This window comes from Girardinichthys multiradiatus, chromosome 3, assembly GCF_021462225.1.
Source record: "Girardinichthys multiradiatus isolate DD_20200921_A chromosome 3, DD_fGirMul_XY1, whole genome shotgun sequence".
NCBI classification, from domain to species: Eukaryota; Metazoa; Chordata; class Actinopteri; order Cyprinodontiformes; family Goodeidae; genus Girardinichthys; species Girardinichthys multiradiatus.
In genome coordinates this window covers 20,442,445-20,454,670 of record NC_061796.1, presented here as the reverse complement: position 1 = coordinate 20,454,670, position 12,226 = coordinate 20,442,445, and the positions used below count along the sequence as shown (strand labels likewise).

The 12,226-nt window shown below is 40.5% G+C and overlaps 2 protein-coding genes across 6 annotated transcripts in view; both read right to left on the bottom strand.

Annotated features, from left to right (window-relative positions):
* Positions 1-3,991, bottom strand: part of LOC124866321 (vacuolar protein sorting-associated protein 13B-like) — a 370,362-nt gene extending 366,371 nt beyond the window's left edge. For 3 of the 4 annotated variants that reach the window (XM_047362059.1, XM_047362058.1, XM_047362060.1), the window contains exons 1-2: positions 3,746-3,991; positions 1,647-1,800 (exon numbers count right to left, since the gene is read on the bottom strand). In XM_047362059.1, coding sequence (XP_047218015.1) covers positions 1,647-1,793 — 147 coding nt within the window. In that variant the 5' untranslated portion in view covers positions 1,794-1,800; positions 3,746-3,991. The remainder of the gene's footprint in view (positions 1-1,646; positions 1,801-3,745) is intronic. The other variant, XM_047362057.1, reaches the window with a different exon arrangement.
* A 3,616-nt stretch (positions 3,992-7,607) lies between these two features.
* osr2 (odd-skipped related transciption factor 2) lies at positions 7,608-11,477 on the bottom strand. Of its 2 annotated transcripts, none has more exons than XM_047361273.1 (4): positions 11,225-11,477; positions 8,758-9,441; positions 8,387-8,486; positions 7,608-8,120 (listed from the first exon to the last, which is right to left on the bottom strand). In XM_047361273.1, exons 2-4 carry the CDS (start codon positions 9,402-9,404, stop codon positions 7,938-7,940), a joined length of 930 nt encoding a protein of 309 aa, XP_047217229.1. In that variant the 5' UTR covers positions 9,405-9,441; positions 11,225-11,477; the 3' UTR covers positions 7,608-7,937. The 2 variants fall into 2 exon arrangements, with proteins under 2 accessions (XP_047217229.1, XP_047217230.1); XM_047361274.1 differs by having other exon boundaries at positions 7,608-8,038.
* Positions 11,478-12,226: the final 749 nt, after the last annotated feature.

The window sequence follows — 12,226 nt, the reverse complement described above, 5'->3', positions numbered from 1 at the left end:
CTAGGTAACAAATACACCAACTTTACTTTTAAAATGCTGACTAATGTTAGCCTTTGGTAGATTTAATGACATATATATATATGTATGTAAAAGACCAGTGATGCTTCAGGGTAAAATTGCAATTGAAGCCGCACACCACAATTTGCAAGCATACTTTTAATTTCCTTTAGTAAAATTTCAAAGTTTTGTCATATCAAATGTTGCATATATGTTGCATTTAATTCAACCCTTTCCACCTCTAAATAATATCCAGTTCAACCAAGTGCCTTCACCTACTCAGTAAACAGAGTTCATCTAGCTGTGATTTGATCTCAGTATAAATCCAGCTGTTCTGTGAAGGCCTCAGAGGTTTGTTGGAGAACATTAGTGAACAAACAGCATCACAAAGACTAACTGAGACAGCAGACTGATCAGGGAGAAAATTGTGGAGAGGTTTGAGCAGGGTTAGGGTAGAAAACAAAAGACAGAGCTTTACACACCATCCAGAAATGGTAGGACTACACTACTGCAGAGATCCACAGCTGAGGTGGGAAAATCTGCTGACAGGATATCTGTAAGTTGTGCAATACCCAAAGCTGGCCTTTATAAAAGAGTGGCAACATTGTTTAATGGTTAAAAAATGCAAAGAATTTCTCTTTTAGAGTTTGCTAACAGTTCAGGTAAGACATAAAATTAACTTTTTGGCCAACATGCAAAAAAACTATGTGTGGGTCTCAAAACACAATGTGGCCACAGTGAAAAATGCTGGTGGAGACAGCAGCATCACCCTGTGGTAATGCTAAATCAATTCTGACCAAAAACCTGTTACAGACCTCGGAGCACGAATATCTAATTCGTAACCTAAAAATAACTTCACAGTGGTTTTGTGCTTTTTCTTGTCCTTGTCATTGACATGCAAACTATGGAGCTTCACTAGTCCAGACAGCAGCGTCTCTCCTCTCTGCTTCTCCAGCCACATCCCTCACATCAGAACCCCTGAGCCTTATTTTATAAGTTCTGGCTGGGCTGTGGTCCAGGTAATTATCCCAGTGGGTTATTTTATACATGGAAAAACATATTTAAGACATTCTTGCATGTACAATAATACAAACATTATTTGTATTTTGTTTATGTTTTTGTTTTATATTTATTATTATTTTTCATTTTTTCACACAGATGACTGTATAGTGACAATGTAACAATTGTGTTAATAGCAAAAGGCCCACTTCTCTCAGATATTGTTCACAAATCTGTTGAAATCTGTTAGGGAGCACTTCTCCAATGTCGAGATACTCCATCCACCTCACAGGTGTAGCATATTAAGATGCTGACTAGACAGCGTGACTATTGCACGTGTGCCTTAGGCAGGCCACAATAAAAGGCCACTTTAAAATGTTTTTTATCACACAGCACAATACTACAAATGTTGCACGTTTTAAAGGGAGTGTTGGCATGCTGACTGCAGGAACGTCCACCAAAGCCGTTGCCCTTGAACTGAATATTCATTTCTCTACCATAAGCTTGGTTTTCAGCTCATGAAACATGGGAGCAACAACAAAAGTGTTTATATTTATGCTCAGTGTATTAAAGCGATGCATTGTAGTGATGTATTCAGTCTATCTTGATTAATGTCCAAGAAAGCACAAATTATATTTAGTGTACATTACCTGCTCCAGCACATCCAGCTTCAGGTCCAACTTGCTGAGCACCACATCGCCCCCCCATAGCGAAAGCTGCAGGTCAGATGGCTTCAGGTTCTTTATGTACTTGTTCACATAGCTCATCAAGAGCGGCGTGACGTAGGACTCCAACATCTTTTCACTGTTGTGCACACAAGTCACACACTGAACAAAAACACTACAATGTCAGATAGTAAACTGTACAATTTCGTATCAGAGACTGGGGTGACAAGGTTGTCTGTATCATGCAGAACTGTACAGCAATTTAACCACCTTAACTATATCCTCGACCCCCATAGTTAAATCTGGCCGTTAGATTTGGGTTAGAAAATGTAATTAAAAGACATAAAGTGAGTAGTAAATCGTGTTTTTTGCTTTAGTAAATGCTTCAATTAGATTTTTTTTAAATATTCTTATACAAATCAGTGATGGGATGATTCCAAAATCATATTGTCTGAAGTACAAGTGCAAAAAAACTATAAGACATTTTTTTTTTATATTGGAAAATTATAATACTTGCTACACAGCATGTGTCCTTGATATAAAAATATGAGTAATCTGGTTTTCTATTTTTTCATAATAGGCATTTTTTTTCCTTATGGAACTCTCTTTACAAAAATATCTGTTTTGATATGAGAGAACACTATGACTTTGATAACTGACTTCATAAAATCAAGTATCTCGGGGTCTTGTTCACGAGTGAGGGAAGAATGGAGCGGGAGATCGACAGACGGATCGGTGCGGCTGCCGCAGTAATGGGGGCGCTGTGCCGGTCCGTTGTGTTGAAGAGAGAGCTGAGGCGAAAAGCGAAGCTCTCCATTTACCGGTTGGTCTACGTTCCTACCCTCACCTATGGCCATGAACTTTGGGTCATGACCGAAAGAACGAGATCACGGATACAAGCGGCTGAAATGAGCTTCCTCCGTAGGGTGGCCGGGCACTCCCTTAGAGATAGGGTGAGGAGCTCGGCCATCCGGGAGGGGTTCGGAGTAGAGCTGCTGCTCCTCCACATCGAGAGGAGCCAGTTGAGGTGGCTCGGGCATCTATACCAGATGCCTCCGGGACGCCTTCCTCGGGAGGTGTTCTAGGCACGTCCCACCGGGAGGAGGCCCAGGGGACGACCCAGGACACGCTGGAGGGACTATGTCTCTCGGCTGACCTGGGAACGCCTTGGGCTCCCCCTGGAGGAACTGGAGGAGGTGTCTGGGGAGAGGGACATCTGGGTGTCTCTGCTGAGTCTGCTGCCCCGGCGACCCGGTCCCGGATGAAGCAGAAAACGAGTACAATGTTTATAGCTGAGAATGCATTTAAAACAAATATGTGTGATACTGAAAACTTAGTTTTCAACATGCATATTTAATGTGTTTATTGTGTAACTAGTGCGAGTCAGTCCAACATGATGGCTAACTTTTAGCATACGACTCAACATGTTTCTCATAGTCCTGCACAAACTTTGGTCTTTTTTGTGTATTTTATTGGTATTTATTTGGTCGCCTTATTAAAGCCTGAGCCAAAAAGCAGGTGTTTGTCACGTCAGAAATCCAAATCTGATACGTTACAGTACAGCAGTAAAGGCGTCACTGCAGTTAATATCTGCACACAACAGTTAATGGGAGGGAGTCGTAATTGAAGATAGTGGCCACACCTGGGTCTTTCTGCTATTAAAAATCCAAATATCCGGTTTGGGGGTTAAGCGTTTTAATTAAGAGATAGTAACATTTTGTATACTTTACCGCAATTTATACATTGTCTTTGAACACTTATTACCATTTGATTCATGTCAAGAAATATTAGATAAGCAATAGTTATGATACTCTGCGCTTAAAGACGAGTCTTGTTTCACATTTAGCGTCAGAAACTTTATTTTAGCGGTTAACTTTTCGCAAATTAAAGTTTATCCCGGTCGCTTATTCTACGAGCTAATGTAGCATTTCCTCACGGAATGCAACAATGGAGAAGCAACACCCGTATAAACAACGTATATTTCAAAAGGACAAAACATGGAAATAGAACTCTAGTCCCGTGTAAACACAAGTTTAACTTACCGAGGAGCAGTTATCGAGAGATGCTAGCTGTGCTAACCTTACCTGTCATTAGAGGAGCTCCGTACACTGCCAAACAAGCTCAGCCACGGTAAAGAAAATACACCCTAACCCATAATTCTTAGGCTTAAACGGGAAATTACTTGATTCCAGCTTCTGTCCAGCGATTATTTGTTGAATTACACGTTTAATGAAACATATTTCTCTTGTCAGCTACACCTCAAAGCGGCTACAGCTCCAACGTCATCTGTAAACACCAACGCGGCTTCCGTATGACAAGTGTTGCCTTTGCGTTTGTAGGAAAAGAACCTTTCCCAACCGAGTTTACACATTCAGACCCAAAGTGAGCCAACCAATTCGCTTTAAATACCCTAACAGATTATTTGTTTCATTTGTGATTAGCACTAGTGACTTTTAAGCTCTTTCAAATGTTTATTAGATTACAGGTTTTAAAGCTTGTCAAAAGGTTTAATACGTGTACAGTTTATAAGCGTTACATATTAGATTAAATATAACTGTTCCATCTTATTTTAAGTGCACATTTTGACTCTGGATGCTATGCTTTGGCTCTTTTATGGCTGTAAATGCTTATCACTGTTGTAAAAATGTTCTAGATAATACATTTTACAAAACATTCTGCCCATTCTCATTTAAGTTATTTATTTTAAAGAAATACGCCTGACTTCTCTATAAAGTAATCAAACTCTCTAGATAGTCACCTATAGAAGAACATTTAATTGTTAGTTTTTAATTCAAATATACTCCACCCTGCTCATCATAATGCTCAACACCCACATGCTTCTGGTGACATCACATAAGGCATATAGCAACTGATCATAGGTCTTTCGAGTACCTCCATTTGAATTTTTCTTGTTGTATTTTCCTATCTTGTCGCATATTTTTCTGATTAAATTCCTTTCTGCCTCCAACGGTGTTTGCATGTGTTTTGTATTTCTCCAGCAAGCCACTATCTGAGACCAGTGCTGGAATTCCAGGAAAATTTGTCAACAATAAAATACACGGAAGTTGTTTTGCGAAGACTACAATGTTATATGGGAACAGAAGTCGGGTGCTTTAGCTAGGTCTATATCGGTCAAATATTGTTTGTCAGTAATAGTGTTTACCAAAGTGAACTGATCAGCTTGATTCTTGAATCACCTGTAATGGCAGGAACCCAAAGTTAAATCCATAGTTTTTATACTAGTGGTCATTGAAGTAGTTATCCTGCAGTAGAAATACAGACTTTATTATCTAGCACTGTTTTTATTTGATGTGTACATTTGCAAGTGAAAGAAATATAGTTGTGGATGGTATATTTATTGCTGTGAAACAGTGTTTCACAAATATTTTCTGCAACACTGATTTATGCAAAGGAATATGAAAGAGATTATTATATCATTAAAAAGATCTTTCTTTTATCTCCCCTGCTAATCTGATATGAATTCATTTGAGTAAACATGACTAACAGTGTTGCCACATACAGTATACTTGGTGGCTTTTCATGAATGAAAAAAGGAACATTTTGCTGAATAAATGTTAGCAATTGCATTGCAGAGTCAGACGCTGACATAAAACCAAAACATATTGTAATACATAGCAAAATAAGTTAATTAAAAAAATTATAATTTTGTTGTGGGCCACCTTCACAGAAATTCGTTTAGAATTAAGTCAGTCAAATAATTGCTCTAAAGTCTGTTGTTGAATATTGCTTTTAAACAGTTTTTCAGAGTAGGCCAGGGTTCTGAATTTGTCTTAATGAAAAATCAGTGAATCAAATTTAGAATGTTATAAAATCTTAAATTGCACTGGTCTGTCGCAGGTGCAATGAACATATTTTTGAACGGGTTCCCTATTCCTCCGAGTGTTTTCCACTGTCTTTCTCTGTATAAATCTGTGCGTCAGAGCCCGATAGGGTCATATAAAGATAGGAAGGCAGAGCAGCGGATCCCACTGGCCTGCAGTCAGCGCAGCCGCTAACCTGTTAGATAGATAAGGCTTACCGAGGACACAGTCAATTCTGTCCCCGAAAGTCCACTCTTTCTTATCTGACCTTTTGCGTTCTTCAATGAAACTTTGGATTTTTACTCAAATATCCTGCATGTAAGAAAGCCATTGATCAGGTTGTCTTTAATATCCATGGGTTTTTTTTCGTGCTTAAGTAGATAACAATATTAATATTAATACTAACAACCTATTGATTTTTTGTGATCCTCGGGCAGAGTAGGAAGGAACGCATGGGTTTCAGAAAAAAAAAAAAAATCTGCCTTTTCTCGTATCAAACAACGATTAAAAGACTGCGCGTTTCACAGAAGATGTTCCCGAAATTATGTTTTAACCAAAATGGCGAAAGATGAGTAGAAATATATTTTCTGAATTGGCAAGAAATGGACACACCTCTTGTCTGTCACGGTTAACGTTAAAACCCGCCATAAGGACGGACGTTGTTCCAAAAGTTTCTAACAAGACAACCTCCCATCTCTATTCCTTGCCTTATTAGGACAACAATGCCTCGTATAAATGTACCAGATTCCATGCAGGCTAATTTTCATCTGTGGTTCCTGGCAGGTTGATGCCAGCCATTGAAATGATAAAACCCACTAGCCATCAAAATATATAAGGCCAAGCATTATTATTATTATTATTATTATTGTTATTGCTGCTGCTATAAAATAATGTCATTTTAGTTAATCGTATAGCAAATTGGAATTTCTTGTAATGTTTTACCATCCTTGTTGCTGCAGAATAAAGTATCTTCTTTGCATCCTTGCCTCCTGGAGAATAATGATATTTTCGTGCAAACTCCTGATCCATAGTGTGCATCAGTATGTTTCTATCTTCGTGGCTTTCCAGCAGAAATAAACATCCTTTTAGATTCATGTTGTCATTGCACTCACTAGGGGCAGGCTGTATTTGCGGGCGCTTTAAAGGATATATTTCATTTTTAAACAATTGTTTCGAATTTGAATTCAGTCAGCCTACATTCGCTTTATTTGTTTTTTTATTTGTTTTTTTTTTTTAGCATTATTATTTTGCCAACCGAGATATAAGAGGTCTGATGGGCAAAAGACACAGAAAGACACGGTGATCAGTGCTGGAGTAAGTTTCACTTTGTCTCTATAGGCAATAATACACCCGGATTCTAATATGGGGGGAATTCAAAATAAATATTATAAATCAGCTCATCCTATTACAGACCAGCGCTCAGATGGTTAATCTCTGACTGCGGTTAAGGTTTAGCTGGATGAAATTCAGATTTTATCCACACTTAACTACCGTCGCTGGAGCGTTCATTGGGTTACATTTAAATTGCTTTTTAAAAAAACTGTTACAATGGATTTGCATTAATCTGGTTAATAAAAGATGAGCGGTGAGTTGTCCTAGATTATTTTAAATGTTGTTGGTAGTTTGACACAGGTCTACGTGTGAAACGAAATGCTCTTTTTTCTTTCCTCCTGTGTTAGAGGAACCAGAGCTTCTGGAGGTGACCAGCCCGTTTACATGTGTATTAAAAAAATGCATTGGTGCGGGTTCCTCCTTCTTCCGTTTGGCAAGTCAATAATGTAATCACAGGTGCAAGATGCAGATAAAGACGTAATACGGCTGTTAATGCGACTAATATACTTATCAGCCTTTGGAAGATAATTTTCGAGCCCAGTGATTCAGACATTTACAAGATCACCAGTTCCTATAATTAAACTAATTCTTATGATCAGATTTGTCCTTTCTGCATAAAGTCATTGTGACTGTCATGCTATCAACGCCACCTGTCGATTTATATTGAAGGAACTCAGTCACAGCGGTAAACTGAAGATTAGTTGAACTCTTTCCTCCACAGGTTTGCTTTTTCCGGGCTGGAACAACTCAGAGTTTCCTCCAAAGGGCATGGAATAAAAACAGGACGAATACATAAGTGTCATGAAAATATTTTATTTCTGAAATACAATTTAACATACTTTAAACTTATGACTTTTGTTGACAATTTTGCTATTTCAAGGTCAGAAAAAGAAAATAAAAAACATATTTTTTACACGGTCTTCATATTTACAGGTGCTGGTGAAGCTGGATATTCTTTGTCATGGCTTATTTGGCTTCTCCTTGGGGTGCAAACAAATCCCCTCGGTAAAATGCCCAGCGAGGCAACGTGTCCTGGATTGGAAAGTCTCTTTGATGACAAAAAAGTCGGTGAACCATCTCGCCGAGTTTTGTCCCTTTGTTATTTTTATTAGTCTGTCCAGGCCTAGTAGTCCTGATGTGGGCTGTGCGTCAAACTGTGCCGTCGCAAGTCACAGTTGCGCCGAAACACCTTTCCGCAGCGGCCACAGCTGTAGGGCTTGATGTCTGTATGGGTGAGAAGGTGAGTTTTCAGGTTACTTCTTTGATTAAAGGTTCTTCCGCATGTGGGGCATTTGTGGGGAGACTCCTGTTTAGATTTAAAGCAAGCAAAGGATTATTCCCTTTAATTGCATAGATCAGATGTATCTTTCAGACATCCAAATACACTAATAAATCAGCTTTAAATTTCCAGTTATGAAAATGTTATGGGTTAATTTTTACGTTTTAATTAGATCATAGGCCAAATGCCGTAGTTTTTTAAAGACTAATCTACATCCCCATGCATGCAGCAGACACAGCAAAATTATTTTTCAGCATTTGAGGTCAGGGTCATGCTTAATATGTTGAGCTTACCTGCATGTGTAAGGTTTTATGGACGGCTAGGGTGCGGGATTGACAGAATCCCTTCCCACATTCTTGACATTTGAACGGTTTTTCCTTGGAGTGAATATATCTGTGAAACACAAATGGCACTTAATCAGCATATATGTTCTTAAAAACACATTCACAGAGCAAAAAAATAATTATATGGCCTCAGCGCCCCCGTGTAGAACGTTTGAGAAACAAAATCAAGAGCTGTGTGTTAGTAGTGGTGAAGACGTCTTTTAAAACAATTCATCATTTTTTTTTTTTTTTTTTTTTTTACTAAATAAAACAAAGTGAAAAATTCTGCAGGCGACTGCATGTGTTTCTGTTGAACACAGTCTGCTGGAACTCAATCTCACCTGTGGTCTCTGAGATGGTCCTGTCTCCTGAAAGCCTTGTGACAAATATCACAGGTGTAAGGCCGCTCGTCTGTGTGGGTCCTCTCGTGGATGAGCAGATTGTAGGACTTGGTGAAATGCCTGCCACAGAACTTGCAAATAAACTCCTTTTTAGTCTTGGACGGAAGTCTGCCACGGGTGGGTTTTCTGTCGGGGGACAGCTTGCTCAGCTCGGAGATGGTCCCCCCTAGTCCCGATGCCAGCTTTGCCAGGTCCGCAGCCTTTGGCGGGTCCTCCTGAGTAGCAGCGAGGGCCAGGTTGGCAAAGTCAAACCTGGGCCTGTCCTTGTGATGTGGGGGAATGCCGTGCGTAACGGCGGCCTGTTTTGGATGGAAGAGCTGCGCAGCCGCCGTGAAGGGCAACGCCGGAAAGGGGATTCTGGGGTCCACCAAACCCTGCGCGGCCGCGGTAATCGTCGACCTAAGTCCCTGCATGTGCGGATAGCCAAGAGTCCAGTGGTTCATGTGCATGGTCTGCACCGCACTGAGCCCGTACAGTCCCTGCAGCTGGTCGGCGGGGAAAGTGTTGACGGCCTGCAGGAAGGAGTAGTTGGTGAGCTGGAGCGCAGGGTGCAGGGGGATCGGGGCGTGCAGAGCTTTGCTCCCCATTTCGGCTCAGACCTCTGCAGATGGAAGCTGTAAAACCCTGTGGGAGACACAAATTATAAGACAATGAAAGTTGCGAGTTAAAACCACGCTAATGAGTAAATTATGTGGGTGTCACAAATCAGACAAAAACGCATGTTTGCATAAATACAGCTTTTTCATGCCGTTTGAATAAACATTGTGGCCTGCAATACAAAAAATATGGACAACTTCAAAAAATTCCTATGACCTCTCTAACTAAAATTACAGCTGAAATCCTGTGAAATTTTTAATTTTCATTTCATGAGGCAAATGATCTGAACGACCTGCTTAATTTTTGTCATTTATTTTATCCGCAGCCAGAATTACGTCCAAACATATACGATTTTAACACTGAGAGCGCATGCGTATTTTAAATAATTGTAACAAACCAAAAAACCCTTCTCACCACTGTGATCATCCTACAACAAAAAGGCGTAGGATGCGCCCCTCATATGGCACCACATATCACAGCAAACAGTGATTTCAGGTCACACTGTGATGTAATTAGAGGAGACAGTGTTTCACAGCTCAGAACAAGTGTTCTCCGTGTAAATCTGTGGAAGAGGGAACTTTCGCCTGCAGAGCTTCCGTGTTCAGAAAAGAAAGCAGAACATAAATAAATAAAAAGCTTTGACGCCTTGCATGAGCGGATCGTTTATTTCATCGGAGCCGATAGATTATGGTTTTTTATTTATTTTTAATACGTTTTGTCCCAGTTTATATATGGCGTGTTTCTCCCTTTGGCAACGCAACATCCTGGCATTTATAGGCCAACATTTCGCAGAGCCATATTTGCCAGTAATAAAAGCGACCTGCCTCTATATAAACATGGGACAGATGAGGTGAGCTGAAGACAGCTGGCCTGGTTCCGTTTGTGCGGGTTCTTGGCTACAAGTTATGTGTTGCCCACAGAAAAACCCTCCGTGGAAGTTACGCGCTCCAGATGGTGAAAGTAGAACTGGAAATCATCCAGCACATTGACTGCGATCAGACGATCAGATATTTGAGCGAGAACGAAAATTAAAGAATTGTTTTTGAGTATTTTTGAATGACGATATAAGGTCAGATATTACAGCTGGAGGAGTAACATCACAATGCTCCACGTCCGTTACGTTGTGGAGATTATATCGCTGTACACACAAGGAGAGAGGACTAATATGAAGTTCTATAAACCCTGTTGTTGGACGGGCTGCACATGCTCTTCAGTTTTGCTGCAGATATTGAATTGTCTGGACTTTGCTTTCCCAGTCACATGCGATGGGGTTAAATATCATTTTGCACAGGTGCAGCATAAATCACCGTTAAGACACTTGTTGTTCATTGGCCACTGGAGCAGCTTTCATTCAGCTCGTTCTCGCCTCACCTTTGGACTTCTTTTTTTTTTCTTTCACTTCAGCAGCAGCCCAGGTGTCTTGTTCTTCACATACCCATCGCTTTTTTTATTTCTTGACAGAGGCTTTTTAAATGTATTTTAAAAGGCGAAGGCCTCTGCCAGTTTCAGTGACGCCTTGCGCTCTGGACAGAGGTCAGTGATGTCACGACGTGAGCGAGATACCTTCTGATGTCTGTTGTCATCAGAGGCAGCTCTCTAGATTCGAACATTATTATCAGTCTATTTTATTATTTTTAAAAAGCAGACACTTGGTTTGATCCATTTGGCTCAGGACGCAGTAAAGCAGCAAAAGTTAAGTTTTCTAATTAGATGTTTGGTTTTGTTTTAAAGAGCTTTAAAGTGGGGCAGCGTGAGACTGTTTGCTTTCCCCGCGGAGGACTGACATGCACCCTGCCAAACACAATCTTACCCCAATAAGTGGCTGCCAAGGGTCCTGCGGTATGTCAGTAATCCACAGTAACTACACAGGCGACGAGCTCCAATAAAACGTTTCCAACATCCAAGTCCATGAAACTTTCATGTAGCCATGCAGCCAAACTCTGATGTCTCGGACTTATGCTGCGATGTGACAAGTTGAGAAAAGTTGTGGAAAGAGGCGAAGAGGTTTGGAGGAGAGACGGCAGCAGCCGTGTGGGAGTCCCGTCCGAAGCTGGGGCTGGAAGTGTGCGGTTCTTCACTTTTTAGGGCTCCGGGACTCCAGCGCGATCAGCCCGCCCCCGACACGCCTCCACCCCCCTTCTCTATCATTAACTCCAATGTTCCCCCTCTGTTTATTTGTGTTTGGATAGCAACTAAGGATCCAGACCATAGTAGAGAACCGTGTTCAGTTCAACCTGCCTTTCTTTGACACCTCTCACGCACCGCGCAGCCAAGGCTGATACCTTCTTTCTGGAGACATGTGTGGAAAGCGCATGGGGGATTCCCTGAGCACCTTCTCCCCTTCTCCGCTTTTGAAAACGTGCTTTTTTGGATTGTTAAGCAGCTTACAAAAGTTTTTTTTTAACCATAGAGCTCCTGTGCCAAATGGAGGGTAAATCCAAGATCCGCCTCATGAAATCGTTTTATTTCTTCGCGGTAAGGGTGAAAAAAATAAAAAATAAAGCCGATTCTGGGTTTGAAAAAACAAATCTCTACAACTTGATGCTTATCCTGTGGATTTTCTTTTTGTCATTTTTGAACACGAACTGTTTTTTGTCAACTTGCTTTTTTGTCATGAAAACGTTTTACTCTTTGCCCTGTCAGGACAGTCTCATTCATTTATGGCCCAATGTTTATTAGAACATTATTATATAAACCACTCAATTTGAACAAATAGTGTAAGGTGAGGGTCAGCCAATAAACACAAAGTGAATGTGTTGGGACACACTATAAAAAAGAATTATAAAAAGATGTTAAATATTAGTCTCTAAAA